The sequence below is a fragment of the Lates calcarifer genome, linkage group LG15 (assembly GCF_001640805.2).
Source record: "Lates calcarifer isolate ASB-BC8 linkage group LG15, TLL_Latcal_v3, whole genome shotgun sequence".
Classification (NCBI taxonomy): domain Eukaryota; kingdom Metazoa; phylum Chordata; class Actinopteri; family Centropomidae; genus Lates; species Lates calcarifer.
Genome location: NC_066847.1, coordinates 9,259,204 through 9,277,656, shown reverse-complemented (window position 1 = coordinate 9,277,656; position 18,453 = coordinate 9,259,204). Strand labels below are relative to the sequence as shown.

The 18,453-nt window shown below is 41.5% G+C and overlaps 1 protein-coding gene across 5 annotated transcripts in view; it reads left to right on the top strand.

Moving 5' to 3' along the window:
* The window catches only part of grik5 (glutamate receptor, ionotropic, kainate 5), an 82,336-nt gene extending 66,367 nt beyond the window's left edge, over nt 1-15,969 (top strand). For 3 of the 5 annotated variants that reach the window (XM_018672281.2, XM_051076371.1, XM_018672278.2), the window contains 8 exons: nt 494-607; nt 1,201-1,310; nt 1,563-1,736; nt 3,759-3,924; nt 5,109-5,334; nt 7,811-7,939; nt 9,348-9,514; nt 10,800-15,969. In XM_018672281.2, coding sequence (XP_018527797.1) covers nt 494-607; nt 1,201-1,310; nt 1,563-1,736; nt 3,759-3,924; nt 5,109-5,334; nt 7,811-7,939; nt 9,348-9,514; nt 10,800-11,429 — 1,716 coding nt within the window. In that variant the 3' untranslated portion in view covers nt 11,430-15,969. The remainder of the gene's footprint in view (nt 1-493; nt 608-1,200; nt 1,311-1,562; nt 1,737-3,758; nt 3,925-5,108; nt 5,335-7,810; nt 7,940-9,347; nt 9,515-10,799) is intronic. The other 2 variants (XM_018672282.2, XM_018672280.2) reach the window with 1 other exon arrangement.
* Nucleotides 15,970-18,453: the final 2,484 nt, after the last annotated feature.

The following is an 18,453-nucleotide window of genomic DNA, read 5'->3' as shown; positions in this document are numbered from 1 at the left end:
ACACTGGTGCTCCCCCGGCTCTCCACGCTTCCTCTCCCTCCTTGCCCTCCCCACTGCCTGATCACTCAGCTCTAATTAGTGGCCCATGTTCATCAATTAGCTTTTAATGGAAGAGATGGAGGGGAGGCAGAGCAACCAGAGACCTGCAAGGTTTTATACAGGTGGAAAGACCATCCACCCAGTGCTTACTTGCAATTAGCCTCATTTGGACGTGGATAATGTGTGTGTGCCAGAGGGGAAAGAGGCAGAGTACACGTCTGTGTGTTTTTTTCAAATGTGTTTTCAAGTGGAGAGTCAAACTTTTCGTTTTTCATTCGGTAAAACAACATTTCACACAAACAGCGCTCTTATGTGCCCAATGCAGCGCGTCAAGTGTCTTTCTATTTTTCGCACAGTTACCTGACCACTTGTCGTTTTTCTCCACTACCTCTGTCTCTCTCTCGCCCCCACTATTACCTATCCATCTGCCTATCTATCTTTGTCAATCCTACAGAAAGCAGACCTGGCCGTGGCAGGCTTCACCATCACGTCAGAGAGAGAGAAAGTTATCGACTTCTCAAAGCCGTTCATGACCCTGGGGATCAGCATCTTGTACAGAGTTCAGCTGGTGAGGGTGTTATCAAGGGCTGTAGTGCACCCGCTGGGGTGATACTTACTACAGATCTCATATTGGATTTCATTTCTTTTGTTTGCACTGCTTTTAGAAGACGACAGACTACGCTTGCTAGATGACGCTTAAGGAATCAGACTGCTCATTGCATAGGAGTTGATCTCATCTTTTGAAGCTGGGGATTGTTTTTGCGTAGCATGCTGCATCCACTGTCTCCACAGTGAAATTTATAGGCGTAATTTAAATTGCTCAATAAGTCAGTGCTCTGTAACTGGGTAACTGTGGCAGCTTTACATTGCTAATGAGGTTTTGGGTCTAAGCCAAGTATGCTTCAGCAGAAAGCATTGTGAAACAGAGCGTTTATGGATTGTAGCATTAGCGTATCAAAGCACTGCAGACTTACTGTGAGAGTGTGGTGAAGGACACTGCCCTCCTGTGGTGCAAAAAGGGCATTTACTGACTAGTGAGACATGACACCTTCTTTTCTAACACAGTGTACCTTCCTGTCTGTCTGTCTGTCACTGTCTGCCTCTGTTTCTTTATCGTCCCACCTCTTCTTCTCTTTTTCTTCTTCTCTTTCTTTGCACCAGGGTCGGAAGCCAGGTTACTTCTCCTTCCTTGATCCCTTCTCACCAGCTGTCTGGCTCTTCATGCTGCTCGCCTACCTGGCTGTCAGCTGTGTGCTCTTCCTGGCTGCAAGGTCAATACATTACATCACACACTGTACTGATAATCTGCAGCCCACATCTGTGCACCATCACCATTTATCTTGATGAACACGGGTTGCCTGTCACATATCGGAATCTTTCACCTTACACAACCTCCCGCGGACAGTTTGTCAGGGATCGAATGACTGATGATTGATGGTGACTTGAATGATATGACAGAAGTACATTACTGTACTGTAGTTCGACCTCAAGGCCTTGCCACTGTACCATTGTTTTCCCACCAGGCTGAGCCCCTACGAGTGGTACAACCCTCACCCATGTCTGCGAGAGCGCAGGGACATGCTGGAGAACCAGTACACCCTGGGAAACAGCCTGTGGTTCCCTGTTGGAGGCTTCATGCAGCAGGGATCAGAGATAATGCCCAGAGCCCTGTCTACCAGATGTGTTAGCGGGGTTTGGTAAGTTACGGAATATCTGAATTTGTGTTTGTGTGCTGGGCAGTTTAAAGCCTCCCTCCACTTAAAATGTGTTTGGCTTGTAGTTACTTCACTTGGATGTTTCACCTTCACTGTGCAGAATGATATATGTGCAGAGTTTGACACTAGAAGGCTGCTTTCACAGCCATCTGTGAAAGGAAGAAAGTTTCCCTGTGCTTACCTTAAATCTGAGTTCAACACATGTACAGGCCTGACTCGTGATATTCCAGCAAGTTTGGAAACTAATCTTAGTTCAATGTGCAATTTACACAATGTGAAGTGGAAACTTCAAGCCTCCAGCACACATTCATTGAAGACGGTCCTTTCACTGACGCAGCAGAGACCTTGAGTCCAGCAACAAAAATTCTTTAAATGAAAAATATTTGCACTTTCACAGATTATGGATTTTTTTAATAAAGGAGAAGAAGTCAAAGGGCTTTTGATGCTTTTTAACTGGTTTAATTGAATTTGTGGAAAATCATGTCAGACACAACTTATTATTCAAAGCAGAGGGTCTTTAAACATTTCTTGAGGGGATTTTTAAATTTCTGACTGATGTTGCATTTTGCTATATGATGTTATATTCAATTAATATCTTGTCATAATTATAATGATGCAGAAAGCAAAGCATAGAAATGTGGAATGGTGGAAACAGACACAATAAAACATTATAACAGTAATAAAACTAATAAAGTAAACTATATTAAAATGACTTGTTCAGGACTTGTAGACAGTAGTATAGTTACAGGCAACAAGACGACAAGAAGTCCAAGCAATATACACATCTGACAATATGTGGTAAACAAAAAAAAGCTCAGCCCCCTTTACATATGTGTTTCAAAGTACATTCACTGGCTACCTAATTTCTTAATCAAAAACCTACATTTTTCCTTTATGTTGCTGTTTTTAGCACATCTGCTGTGTAAGATAAAGACATTTCCAGGCATATAGCTGACATATACAGTAGCTCCTAAGTTTCAGTCTCTAAGCACCAGCTTTTCATGCAAACAATAAAAAATGCTAAGCTCACAGAAATACTAGCCTGATGATATTCCTGTGGCAACAGAGTGACTGTGAAAGAGACACGTGCTGAGATGGAAATAATAATCGCCAAGAGCTAAGGAGATAAAGGGTAGAGGAAGACAGGAAGAGCAAATTACACTGAGTTGAGCAAGATATGGGATAGGGGTTATTATTAAAGTGCAGTGAGTACACGATGTTCTCCTTGAAGAAAGTTTTTAGACATGCTGCAAAGGTCATAAGAGACTCCTGTATTCGAGGTAGTAGGTGTAGAGTTTTATCTATGGCACTGTGATGTTATTTATAGTGAGAGGTTATAAATTTGAGAATTTCAGAGCGTTATCCTAAGAGTTTTATTTATCGTCTCTCTTTCTTTATACTGAGGTGTCTATCCCTTTAACATTTCTTGGTGTATTAGGCTCATTGTGGGTAATTGTTGAAAATCAATGAGCATGATTCATGGAAAGACTGGATTTTTGCATCAGCAGTAAACAGAAAAAAGCTTAAACCCACCCTTTGCCTTTAAAACAGCACCAGTTGTCTGCGGTGTACTTGTACACAGTCAAAGTACTTGGCACGTAGGTTGTGTGAAGCATCTTGGAGAACTTGCCATAGTTTTTCTGTCTCAGAGTCTTTTGTCTCATCATGTGATCCCAGACTGACTCCATGATGTTCAGATCAGAGCTCTGTGGAGGCCACACCATCTGTTGCAGGACTCCTTTTCTTCTTGTCATTGGATATTTCTGTATGACTGGTTGTATGTTTGGGGTCATTTTCAGTCTGCAGAATGAATTTTGGACTGATCAGATGCCTTCCTGTTGGTACTGATTGATGGATAAGAAACTAAACATCTGAAGTACCTAAAACTTTTCCACAGTGCTGTATAATGACGTTCTGTTTAAAAATGACATACATAAACAATTTGTTCTAAACCACCCATCCCTACCCCTCTCCCTTTTTCATCCCTCTGTCTCTTCCTCATAGGTGGGCGTTCACCCTGATCATCATCTCCTCCTACACGGCCAACCTGGCGGCTTTCCTGACCGTCCAGAGGATGGAGGTTCCCATCGAGTCCCCCGACGACTTGGCTGACCAGACTAACATCGAGTATGGCACCATCCACGGAGGGAGCACGATGACCTTCTTCATGGTACAACCGACTGCAAATGAAGCTCTGATTTGTCTTTGTGTTTGGTATTTTTGAATGGTTATGTGTGTGTGTTTGTATCCGAGTGTACATGTTAAATTGTGTTGCTTGTGACGGCAGTTGGATTTACTTTACAAACCGACAACTTCCCGAATCTCCTTTATAGCAACCATTTTTCATAAAGTTTTTATGTTTGTGTGTGTGCGATTTAGTCTTTATTGTCGGGCCTGGGGTGAATGGTTGTCCTCATATTTGCTACTATATCTCTGAGTTCCTCTGTTGTTTTCTTTATGGCTGTTTGTGTTTGTGTTAAGTGGCTGACTGCCTGTGTTTGCTTATGAGAGCGCTTCCGGCATCTGTGTCGGCATCTGTGTTTGTCAGAGCGCGCGTGTGTGTTTTGTCTTTGTGTGTAGGTGTGTTTGCAAGTGGGACGGCGTGTAGGTGAGTGTTTTAAAAAAAAAAAATTATTTGTTTATTTGTGCGTATGTATGGGAAATGGCTATATGCCAGTTGGTGACTGTGTGTGTGTGTGTGTGTGTGTGCGTACATGCGTGCGTGCGCGTGCTTTGCATTCTCCTGGTGTCCATATTGAGGATATAAGAAAGAGTGATCTATGTTTGCCTACATAAGCCAGTTTCAAGGCTACAGTACATTACCCCACTCAATACCTTATCCGCACACACAAACACACATACACAATACACTCTCGCATTATTACACGCAGATGCCACCCTCACTACACACAATACACAGAGATACAACATGTAATTGTTCACCTTAAACACTTAATCCTGTTTCGGAGCTTGCCATATTTTGCTAAGTGCTGAACCACCTCCTGTGTGCTGATTTACCTCCATCTGTATGAAAGATGATGCATCAGCTACGCCATGAGCGAATAATCTGTTGCCTTGATTCACCTCGCTTTTTCCCCCTCTCTCTTTTTTCCCTCCATTTGCCATTGATGTTTTACTCTGCTTGTCATTATGCACATTGGATTTTCTGATCCATGTGTATTTCCCTCCCCAGTTTATCTACGATTAATCTTTTTTTTCTGTTTTTCCTTTTTTCCCCCGACCTTCATTTGATTTCTGCTTCAAAGACAGGCGATAAGATATGTTTGGAAGCTCACACGAACAGATCTGTAGTCAGTGTTAAATTTCCATTGTTGCCATCTCATTCCTCTGCAGAACTCACGTTACCAGACCTACCAGAGGATGTGGAACTACATGAACTCCAAGCAGCCCAGCGTATTTGTGAAAAGCACAGAGGAGGGCATCGCCCGTGTGCTCAACTCCAAGTATGCGTTCCTGATGGAGAGCACCATGAATGAGTACCACCGCGGCCTCAACTGTAATCTCACACAGATAGGAGGCCTGCTGGACACCAAGGGCTATGGCATCGGCATGCCACTTGGTAATTCACATTTATCATTTTTCAAACAAAACATACATTAAAAACTGCAGCAACTGATGATGTAATAACTAATAACTTGAAAATGTAAAATGTGTAGTAAAATGTGTAAATTTGATAGATTGCCAGAAATAAACATAACACACTGACAAATGGAAAAGAGATAAATGCATAAACATAATAATGAATCTATGAGTCTTTGAGAGGGCCTATGAAAAGAGACTTAAACATCAATATTGATTTAGTCAGGATCTTTTTTTTCAAGCAGGACATTTGAAGCCATACAGGCCCCAGTGGCAAACACTCAATCACCTTTTGTCTTTTTGCCCCTACTGACTTGCCTGAATGTCTGAGGCTGGGATTGGTCTCATCAGGGGTTTAAAGGTCACAAATATAGCTGTCGCGTCTTTCATTAGACCTATAATTTATCAATAAAGGCCTGAAACCAACTGTAAAATATCACTGCTAGGAAACCACCAGGAGTGTAACACTAGCCATTTATTATTGCAAACACTGCTGCAGTATTTTATTCTTGCTGTGCCATAGCTTGTGGATTAAGGCAAAAGAATAGGATGTTGCAATAATTAAGCAGGAACATGTTAAATTATGTATGATTGTCTGAGTTTGTTTATCCTCAGAAACATGTCAGACATCCAGGCCTGAACATCATCAGCATCAGCATTTGCCATCAGCATCAGCTTGCTTACAAATGTCACTGGGCTTATTGTAGTGGTGGAAAACAATGACACTGCAATGAGTAAGGAATCCAAATTATAGGACAGGAAATTGTACTGCGTGTATCTAAAGAGACAGAAGCAACACAATCACCAACTTCTCAAGTTAAGATAAGGATAATTCCAGTGCAGTGCCAGGGATGTAAATATGGTTTCTATGTCTTCTATGATCAGTGGTGACACACAGATCCATTGTGGTTAAAAATGTATAGATGACACATATAACTTACTGTAAATTGTGTAAAATGCTACTGTTAAAGGACTTTGTCTATAATGTTTAAGTTCAAGGTTGAGTTTCTTCACAGAAACTGGCGATCTTGCGATCCTAAAATAGTCAAGGACACAATCATTATTCTTGGAGCTATTTACAGTTTAGAGCGAAGTAGGTCACCTATAGCCCCAGTGACCTCTTTGAGGAACAGAGTGGGTATTAAGTCTACTGCACTGCACTGGTGAACGGTTACAGTATACAAAGGTTCTGGCAGGAAAATTGGCATGCAGGGAGTGAGCATGTTCAGCAGAGGCCACGGTGTTTGAACATGAATGATGAGGTGTTATCTTGGATCTAATACTCTAAAACCTCGTCAGGACAAAGGATAATAACTCATTAACTGGCAGAGGCAGAAACACCTGCATGAGATCAATTATGCTAAATAGACACATGTAGTAGACACAGAGCCAGACTACCTGTTTTCCCCCCTGATTCCAGTCTTTATGCTAAGCTAAGCTAATCATCTCCTGGCTGAAGCTTTGTATTTAATACACAGATGAGAGTGGCATCATTCTTCTTATCTATGTCTGAAAAAAAGACCAATAAAAATGCTGGATTATTCTTTTAACTTAATTTTATTCACTTTGTTGATCACACAGCTACGTTAGAAGAATTTGTCATCAGAACAGAGCGTAACAGCATGTTTCTATCAGCATCACTGAATGGACAATAGCCACGATTCACATTCAAATATCCCACAGCGTGTCAGGAATACAATGCACGACAGCTGTACGTGATGAAATTCACTCAGAGGGCAGTAAATGCTTATGGAGATATGGAGTTCAGGGACTGTATTGCACAGGGGGGAAAATTGTTGTATTTTTGAAATGGTTTGTCATGGTGGGAAGCGATTTATAGCGTTTCCCAGAGGATAACAGCGAGAACCGGTGGTTGTTCAGGACAGCGGGATTGGGGACAATTTTCCATGCTCTTTTAACAGTTTGTTTTTGGCAGTTAGGTTTTATTATGGAAAATTTAAATAATTCAACAGCAGTGTGCCTTTTGAAAAACAGTATCTCTGTTACTCAACACTGTCAACAATTTTCACAGGGACTGTTTTTTTTTTTTTTTGCAGTAAGAAGCTCCAAAAAAAGCAGCATTACTGAGAAAATATACTCTCATTTTATAGTGAACTAACCCTTTAAATCTTCCCCAGCCTGTTTTTCTGTATCTACTTAATAACATGCTTCGTATACTGTCTGACCAGCAGCTGTACCACTGGGCTCTGTCTGGATGTAATCTCGCTCTTTATCTCTCACTAATCCTCTCTTTATTCTCAGCAGAAGATCACTCATAGCCATCTCCAGGCTGCAACAGTAATTCTTAACTCGCTGATTTCGTCTCCTTTTCTCTTACATTTTCCTCATTTCCTCACCTCTCCTGAAATAATCCCTCTCTTGTCTGGGCTCTTATGCCACACCTTTTCCATCCCCCACCACTTGCCTCTTATCCCTGCTTTCCTGTCGTTTGCCAGGGTCTCCGTTCAGAGATGAGATCACGCTGGCCATCCTCCAGCTGCAGGAGAATAACAGGCTGGAAATACTTAAGAGGAGGTGGTGGGAGGGAGGCCAATGTCCCAAAGAGGAGGACCACCGTGCCAAGGGTCAGTTGACCGTAGCTGTCTGTGTCCACTCCCTCCTTCTCTCTAATGTCCCCTGTAATAGTCTCCTCACTCTCTGCTACAGTCCAGCTAATGGCTAATGCCTAACCTAATGTCCTTGTGAAGGGTGCTTAGCACAATCTACTTTCCCAAATGTCTTCTGTTTGTCTCAGGTGGTGTGTAATGGGAATTTTATTAGAGTGAGTGTGCCTGTTTGTGCGCGTGTGTTAAATGTGCATGTGTGAATGTTAAGTCTGTGCCTGCATAAATGGCTAAGACAGTGAAAATGACTCTGCAGTTACTCCGTTGCTGTCAAATGAAAATCTCCTATAAAAATGGTTTCAATAACTTCAAATGAAATACTTCATGCCCGATTTTTCAGCATCACTGAGCTTCATCCATATAATCTCAAGTATTTCAGGGCCCCATAACTCTGGTATTCACTCAGTCACTTAAACCCAATTGCAAGAGTACTCCAGTGATTTGGTATTGCACTTTTTCTAATTTTAAAAAGAATGGTCAAAATTTGAGGCTGAAAAATGAGTCCCTAGTATGGGCCAAGCTGCAGAAATACTGGATCCTAAACTTTCCCATAATGCAACATGATAGCATCTTTTGTTAGACCCTCCCAGAGTGATAAGGCCTGTGCCTTTCAGACTCCCTGCAGTTTGTAACACAGGCTGTCAGTTAGAAAATTGTGTCCCTAAGCCCAACCCGAGATTACACAAGTGATATCACTCAAGTAATTTTCTCATTTCTAATGGAATAGTTTGACCTGTCTGGGAAATCTGCGTATTTGCTGTATTGCTGAGAGTTAGATGAGAAGATTTATATCACTCTCATGCCTGTACAAGGCGTATGGAGCTACAGCTGGTTATCCTAGCTTAGCATTAAGACTTGTCCATAAAGACTCTGTCTAAAGGCAACTAAATCTGGCACCTCTAATGAACTGGTTATATCTGCTTTGTTTGATCTGTACAAAAGCCAAAGTGTAAAAAGGAAAAGTTGAATTTTTCAGGAAATCACTGCTTCCAGCCACAAAATAGTTCAGCACATACCCCTTAATAAAACCAAAACTTAATTAGCGAACTGTAGCAGTGCACAGAGGCTGATTGTGTTACCTTTGGACAGAACCAGGCTAACTGTTTCCAGTCTTTAATCAGCTGCGGTCTGTGACTTCATATTTATTGATCTTCTCATCTAACCCTCTGCAAGAAACTGAATAAGTATATTTCCCAAAATGTTTAACTGTTCCTTTAACAGAGCTTCTCCAGAGCCACAGAAAACATTATACAACTGTTTTTACAGGCTGTGTAATGACTAGTAAATCAACTTCAACATGTAAAATGCCCCTTTAAGGAGTGTTTGTGCATGTGTGTACTAATGTCTGTCTCCTGTGGCCCACTCTCAGGTCTGGGCATGGAGAACATTGGGGGCATCTTTGTGGTGCTCATCTGTGGCCTCATCATTGCCGTGTTTGTGGCCATTATGGAGTTTGTGTGGTCAACACGCCGCTCGGCAGAGACCGATGAGGTATGCCCCCATACCTGCCCTCGCCGACCCCACAGACACACCCCAGTAGGTTCCCATGGCATCCCGCCAACCCTTTTGATTATGTTGTTCTGTGTGTGTATGTGTGTTCGTGTGTGAGAGTGGGTAGATATTTTTTTCAGCTTTTGCCTCCATTGGTATGTGTTTGTTTGTGTGTGCTATAACATTTGAGGTTCAATGGTGTTATGTGCATGTGAGAGGAGAGGAATGTTGAAGTATGCGGCACTGAACTGCTGTAGTGTCCAAAAATGATAAAACAAATAAGAGAATTTGATTTCACTTTGCATGTCTTGCCTGTTCTGAAGTCATTGTGCCTTTTTAGTGTTTGGTGTTTAACAGTATGGCACTTAAGTGTTTGTGAGCTAAACTTGATGGTACGGATAAGCAATATTGAGAAATGCCAATATTTGCTTGCATAAAGAAGTAGTGTGATCTTTTTCCCTGGCATTAAATGTCATGATGTATCTTCTTTTACATGCCTCACATGTACGCTGGTATTCTTCGTTTCCATTCTTGGATTACTTCCACCCATCTCACTGTGCGTCTCCCTCTATCTCTCTCTCTCACACCTCCTGTCATTCGGCCATCAGTGTCTGTTCTCCGATAACGAGTACTGTTTCTGTTTATGTGAGCACATGACTTTTTTTAATTATGATTTCAGTGAGAATGTTGTTTGTCTATAGTGGACATGTTGATGCATTTTGTTCGTCATGTTTGCAAATTACAGTAGTCTGTTGGAATGATTAAAAAAGATTTATGGGTGTATGTGTATGTGTGTGAAGGTGTGTAAGGTTGCTGTATGCGTGACTGTGCCTTTGTGTATGTGCACCTGAGTTTGCAGGCCTGCCTGTCCGTTCATAGTGCCATAATGAAGTGCCCATAAACTAAACGACATTTTGGTGTTTTGTGTGTTTGGATTGTAATAACCCTCTCTGCTCCTTGGATATTCTCCCATCTCTATCCATCTCCACATCCTTCCCCATCACCTCCTCATTTCTGTTTTCAAACCATCGCTCCATTTGTTGATCTCTGTGCCCTCGCTTCTCCCGTGACTTTTTCGTTTACCATGCCTTACTGTGTCTGTTCTTTCTGCCTTGTTCCCGCCTCGTTCCCTTTTTTGGTTTCTTGCTTTTTCTTTCAATTTTTTGGTTTTCCCTCTGCTCTCCTATTTATGTACTGCCTTACCACTGTCTTGTTCTGCTGCCTGCCTTCTTTATGTCTGTGGCACCCCTCCTACCTTTGCCTCCCTTCCTTCCCTTTTCCTTCCCTTCCGTCTTTCCTTCTTTCCTCCCTCCTCCCTTTTCCTCTTTAGGTGTCTGTCTGTCAGGAGATGATCACAGAGTTCCGAAACGCCGTCTCCTGTAAGAAGAGCTCTCGCATGCGCCGCCGTCGGCCCCTCAGCAGCTCAGCAGCCCTGCGCCACCCAACACGCATAGCTCTGGGGGCCCCTCGGCCCCTGCGTCTGGTGCGGGAGATGCGCCTCAGCAATGGCAAGCTCTACAGTGGAGCTGGCCCCCTGACAGGTGGAGCTGGAGGAGGTGGAGCAGGAGGGACAGGCCCTTCAGATCTGGGCCCTGGACCACAGCGGATCCTAGATGATCCACTGGGTGCCAACACCACCCCTCCTCCACCAGCCCCCACCCCTGTGATGCTGCCCTCCCGCAGCTGCACACACGTGAGGATCTGCCAGGAGTGCCGGAGGATCCAGAGCCTGAGATCAGGCAGTAGTATAGGATCAGCCTCAACAAGAATACCACCTTCATCAGCACCCCTGCCCAGGCTACCCCCACCCCCACCTCCATCTTCATCCAACACAGACAGTGAGGGCGGAGGGGGCCCCAGCCCAAGGCGGCTACATCACAGCCCCCCGCCTCATACCCCGCGGCCCATTCCACCACCACAGAACAGCAACACCACAGACCTACTGGTGGACCAGGACTGAGACCAGACGCAGTGGGTGGGGTGGGGTGAGAGGGCTGCAGATAGCCAGTGATGTTACTGAGGGACATTTGTGCTGCTGAGAGAAACACTATTTTCCACAGGTGAAATTCACCTGAGAACAAAAGAGAGACAGGAGAGACAGAGGGGAAAAAGAAGTTTAACTCAGTGAGGTCATTCAATAGAGAACAAGACAACCTTTAAACTGTAACCCTTTCTCCAGCTGAGCTTGAGGCCCGCAGATACAGAACTGGCAACAAGCACACAGTGAGATTGTCGTCAGTTAAAGCTTCTGTGTTCAACTCTGAAGAACTGTTCAGTTTGGACAAATCTGGGCAGAAGTGCACATGATCAGGTGGTGGTTTCCTGGCTTTCTTTTTCTCTCCTTACTCCCCTCTCACTTCACCTTTTAGATTTGAGGGCACTGGTTTTCTTCCACAGACACTTTGCTGGAAGCTGACTACCCCTCTAGTAAAATGAAGCCTTGTTGAAGGACATACCGTGTCCGTATGTGATTTAAAAAAGCAACTAAAAGACTTCCAGAGAATTATTTCCTGATGTTTTTTTTTTCTTTTGTCTTTATTGTTTTGTTACCATTGTTCTAAGTGGGAATTACAGAGTTAAATACAGACTATGTGTGATAATATGGTGGATTATAACATACTAAGAAACTCGACTGCGGCCAATTGTGTTCAGGAGTTTTGTGTCCCTCCCTGTGCCCCATAGCTGCTTTTTGGATGATATCAGCGAAGGTGGACAAAACGACTTCAAGATAACATAACGCAAACAATAACAGAGGAAACTGATGGCCTGCCTTTCTTTACACTGTGCGTGTGTGTATATGTAATAAATTGTGCTTCCTGTAAGTCTGTCTGTAACTAATCACAGTGAGGAGAACCATGTACCCAGCAACAACACCCTTCTACTAATGTTAGATAATCAGACAGCCACAAAAAGGAAGAGAGAACAAGAGAGGGGGAGCAAGGGCTTTGAAATGTGAAATTAATGTCCCTCGTTATCCTGGGTAACGCTTGCCAAGCTTTTACTTCTTTTTCACCTCTGTTCACACAGCGTAGAAGAGATAGAGAGACTGGGCGAGCCAGAGCCAGAGTGGTAAGATAGAGAGGAACAGAAAGAGAGGAGATAGAAAGAGGCAGAGAGTGAAAAGGACACTACTGAATTTGAATGCGAAATCCCTAACTGAACTACTTCCATTATTAGATCTGTCCTGATCTGTTAATTCTGGGCATCTTTTAAGGGACTTGTTAATGCGCCAGCAGGCTGTAGCTGCAGCTTCTTCCCTCCTCTCTGTTTAACAGACAGACTTGGCCGTACACAGTCAAGGCTCCTGCCAGAGTGATAGACTCAGCGCAGCCTTGTCAATACTGTCTCAAGCTTTTGATCGCTTAATTACTCCCCTCGGTGGCGGGGGACTCATTCAGGAGGGGGCTGAACAGAGGAAAACATGCTGATAAATAGATTTAGAAGAAATACATGTTTTTCACTCTGGCTGGGTAGAGAAACTGCTCTCTTTTAATTATGTTGTTAATGTTACAGTCCTACTGTTGTGTAAACGTCCATCCAAAATAATTCAAATGCTACAGTATATTGGCTATGGTTCTTAAAGGAATACACTGGTGGATTTGCATGTTTTAGCCCTTTAACTTTGAATGTGTGTACACTTCACATTACTGCTGATGATTATTCAAACCCTTCCATAGATTTAGACTCATAACTTCCAAAGTAACCACTGCTTTCATACCAAGTCATTTTGGTGTGAAAACTGTGGATAACTGATCCATTACAGTCATGTTAAATAAGTAATAGTAAATAAGTAATAAGTCTGGTTTTATTTTTTTGGGGGTGGCATAGTAGTGCAGTGGTTAGCATTGTTGCCTCACCTTTGGGTTCAAACGTAGTGGTTTTCTATGTGGAGGAAACCCTGCCAATAGGTTTCCTCTGGGTACTCTGGCTTCCTCCCATAGTCCAAAGACATGCTGATTAGGTTAACTGCCAACTCTACATTGCCCTTGAGTGTGAATGGTTGTATGTCTCTATATGTCGGGCCTGTGATGGACTGGTGACCAGTCCAGGGTGGGCCCTGCCTGTTGTCCAGTGTCAGGTGGGATTGGCTCCAGCTCCCTCGCAGCCCTCAAAGGATAAGTGGTATAGCTCATGGAATGAATGATTGTATTTTTCTTATTGTCAACAAATCGCATGAAAAGACCCAAACAAACAATGAATTGATCTGACAAATAAGTTCATCTGTGCCATAGACCTTTACTGTTGGCCACATTCTCTGAAAAAAACACATTAAACAGCCTCATCATTACATGGGCTGGAATGTTCATTCACTACCATGAACGTAAACACTGTAGTTTATACCAAAATAGCATCTTGTTCCCATAAATACTCAAGAATATTAATCCACAGCTGAAAATAGTCCCCAACAAATACACTATTTGAGTAAGGTTTGCTAAAAACTACAGAGCTCAGCTCTGTATTTACGCTGCCTTTTCAGGTAACTCTTCAGTTGGAACAAATGGCTGGGGAAGTTGGAAAGTATTGAGAATCAGACTTACGCAGATGGTTTTGGTCTTTTCATGGGATTAGTTGACAATAACAAAAATATGTAATATCACCAACCTTATTCTTTAAGTCTGCTTTACAGTAAAAAGAAACAAAACACTGAATGTGGTGAGACCACTAGGCTACACCATCACCTCCCATCATCAGATGTTTGTGGACAGATCAATAATCTTATTCATCCAAAATGAGTATTTGTTATAATGTCTAGGACCACTTGTACAGTAAAATAGATCAGATCAATTTTATGTCTGTTGTAAAAGAATGCAAAACGCATGCAGCAGCATGATTTCCCTTTAGCGTACTTTAAGTACCTACAATTAATTTTGTGTGCCACAGCTGTTAACTGTTCCCAGAATCCCAGAATCATGTGACATTATCATGTGCTGCATTAGCATTCTGCGGGTCATTGACTCATTAGTGTCTATATGTTTATTGAATCTGTTGCTCAATTGGTTTTATTTCCTGTTGATTGATTCACTACTTACTGAACTACGGGGGTGGTTGGATACACACCCTTGGTTATAGTTAATGTACTTACAGTAGCTATAAAAAGCCTTTCTGGTTGGTGTATTCAAGGAAATGCAGACCTTCAGGATATGAGAGGTGGCTGATGCAATGTATTCAATGCGAGATATGACCAAATTCTCATTACCCCGTTCATACTTACCAATTCTTATGTAGTTTGATTTTCTGACAGCAGAGATGATGAATGTAATATTTTTCAGCACATGATTCTCAGCTCTTGAAAGTCTGTTTTTCCTACTTCCTGAACGTATCAGTAACATATTTTCTTGTCCTCTTTTTGCCCCTACTTTGGAATGACATTTTCGTCATTTGTGCCACAATCCTTGTGTTTTTATAACCTCTAGATAAACACGAGTCTCCTCCATTTAGAGTAACCAACTTTGTTTTCCACCTGTAACTGAGGAGGGTTCATCAAACTGCAGACGTTGCTAGTGCAGCAATAAGGGCATGATCAATCACTGGCTTCTCACCCATCTATATTCAGCAGTAATACAAAGTGTGTGAGATAACATGCAAAACCACCAATACAGCCCTTTATAAATCCCTTAAAAATGCAGGCATTGTTGTCTAGTCTAACATTGCATTGCTATACAAAATTATTCATTTTGCAGTGAAACTGATTTCTCAGTACTGTTGTGTTCCAGATAAGGAATGATAACATTGTTTGCACACATTATGCCATTTCTCTGAATGATGGCTGTCAGCAGAAGCAGGCCTGGATTTGATGCATCTCTTTCTCTGTTTATGTCTGCCTTTGTGTCCAGAATGCTGACAAGACAACTTGAGCCAAACTGTCTTCACAAGTCGCCACAGTACACACACACACACACACACACACACACACACACACACACACACACACACACACACACACACTCACTCACTCTCTCTCTCTCTCACATACACACACACACACACACACACATACACTCACACTCACATGCTCACACACACGCATGCACGCTAACACATACACATGCTCACAAACAGAAACACACTCATCCACAGCATCTTCATTCCGTATTCCCTTGTTGTCTAAAGGCTAAGGCTGGTTGTTTTTGTTGTTTTCAAACTTGACTTGAGTCTTTTTTTTCCTTGTGTTCTTTGGTTTGGTCTTTATAGAAATTCACAAAACTTGATATGTGACAACAACATATAGCCATTATGTGGCAATCAACAGCTTTAAACCATCAGCTGAAAGCATTTGTTAGCTGCAAAGCATTACTGTGGAGAGGCAAGAGGAGGTTACAAACCCTCTCTTGTATGACTATCAGTGGGAAGGGAGGGTCACAAAACAAATCAGATGGGGTGTCTGAATGGTCACTCTACAAAACAAACCTTTTCATTTACTTTTATGTTCTTTTCTTTGATATTTTTTCATATTTCTATACTAGTGCTAAATGGATTATTAAAACTGATGATGAATATTATGATTAAATTGTTGTTATTATTGCTATTGAAGAGCAAGAGGTTCTATAGTGTGCTTGTGGGTGAAGGGTGGGTGATGAGAGGTGTTGGGATGAAGGTGCAATGACGTTCGTCAGAGAGATCGCCCCGTTGTTCAAACCTATAGACACACAAACTTCTTTTTGAATAAAAATATTCAAACAGTCCCACAGTGACACGTGTTTTTGCTTTTCAAGAGGACAGTAAGGTGGTCCTGAAGTTTAAAGCACAATGACATTTTACAAAACACAACAACATTTCAGAAAAGGGTGGGACAACACTTCAGAATCAGAAGCCAATAGGTTGTTTGCATATAACGTCAGCAAAATGCAGCTGGAGGGCATTAAGTTATTGTTCACATGGGAAGACCCATCACAGGCTCTAAAAATGACCATGGTTTGCATTGTTTACAGTTGCTCGAGTCAATCAAACTGAGAAATCATGAAAAGCTTTTATGGAGCACCAAAATTTGTCAATAAGGAGGAAAAAGCCAAGAATTGTGGCCATGACCATTTGGCCAGTGGTAATGTCACTTAAATGGCTATGTTTATGTAGCTAGTTGTTTACTTAGGAGTTTGTACAGCTGTAACTGAACAGCAATACATAGCAACAATAGCTAATGCTGGCTAACGACAACTTGTTTTGCAGGGTGCATCTTTGTGTACGTACTTTTAGCCATGTTTTCTCCTTAACAGTTGATTTGTTTACATTGTTTGTGTTGTGTGTCGTTATATTGTTTAGAACTTAGGTAACAGCCTACCGTACTTGTGGACACAGTCGTCACTAATGCTACCATAGTTCCTCAGGGATTGAAGCCATTATTTCTCTAATCTTGATAATATAACCTGTGCCAACACATTAACTAACATTTTAAGTGCTATGATAGCCTGTGGTAGCTGTTGATTTGTTTATATAGGCTGAATTGTAATTTTACGGGATGCTGTTGGTCAGACGGTTTAGCTAAACCAGCTAACATATGCTAACACCAGTTGTCACTTGTTTCCACAGCAACAGTCAATAGTCACGTAGGCTCAAGCTACATTGTAAATTCAGATAAGATAAACTATATTTAGCACAGAATGCATAGTGAACCTATAGATAATAGATTCATATTTTATATTATCTAAGACGATTTTAAGTTTATTTGAATTCTTAAGTTTAATGATTTATAAACTGAATTATTTAGAATCATTTTATTATTTTTGGGATACTGTGATGTTGATATACTACTATGATTGTTGCCCTATATATTGTACATTGTTCTAAGCCAGATGAATTGGCAGTTACACCAGGTATCAGTAAAGCCAAATTATCTTTCTGTTCCTTTATTCTTTCAGATTAAAACCATCCTCTTTCTTAAAATATGTTCATCCTGAGTTCTGTGTGATTCTACAGACTAGACTGGGCTCCTTCAGTTAACCTTGGTTATCAGATAGCTAAGGCCATCTGGGATGCATCGCATCTATGAGAGGAGAGGATGAAGTCCAGAGACGATTAACAAAGGTGGTGCAGAGGATTTCTCCACGAGTCAGCCGAGAGCCCAGGGCCAGAGGATATCACTGAGATATTACGCAATCAACAAGGTAAATGTAATCCTGTTATGACAGAACTCTACAGTACATATGTATCATGAAAAACAGCATGTTTAGTAAAGTCTGTTGAAATGCAGGAACTTTATTTTGCAACAGTTGTCACTAACAAAAAGTACAATTTTAAAGAAAATATAGTGACAGTGCACTGTCATTTCTGCATAATTTGAAAAACCAGCAATAAGCCTGACGTATGTCAAAAAGAATAATACTGATCTTGAGCACCAACTTTCAATTACAAAGTTAATGTGACTGCACACACAAAAAAAGAAAATGAGCCCTTAAGTTAGTATGTTACACACGAAGAAATGTATTAATTTCTTACTTATTTTGACAGCACAGACTGTTACTGTAAATTTCTTAAGCACTGAATTTCAATACTTTAGTAGTATACATCTTAAATTTGTAAACCATGTTTTGTCACCTTTGGTATGATAAAGAATGTATTTCATTGATATATTTATGGTACTATATCACAATATGCAATTCTTGTTTCAAAGCTGCTGTAGGTAAGTTTGAAGAATTTGGCAGAATTAGAAAGTGTTCAACCAAAACACCTCCAGCCTTTCTCTAATCTTCAAATCTCCAAATAAAGTGAGAATTTTTAGAAAGGTGCACACTTCTTAGCTGCCAAACACTGTAGTGTCTGGTTTAGTTGAGAAACACTACAGAGTCACTGTTGTACATTTTACTCAGTTTAGTTCTCTTTTGGTTGGAAATTTTCCATCTATGCCCCTTTTGTTTGTTCCCCTTTGATGGTTTGAGGGAGTAGGAACTTTATGTGATGCAACTGTCTCAGTATGTTGTCTTCTTCCTGCAGCTGAACAAGACAGTGAAAAAGAAATATCTTTGTATTTTGGTCAATTCCAATAAAGTGAG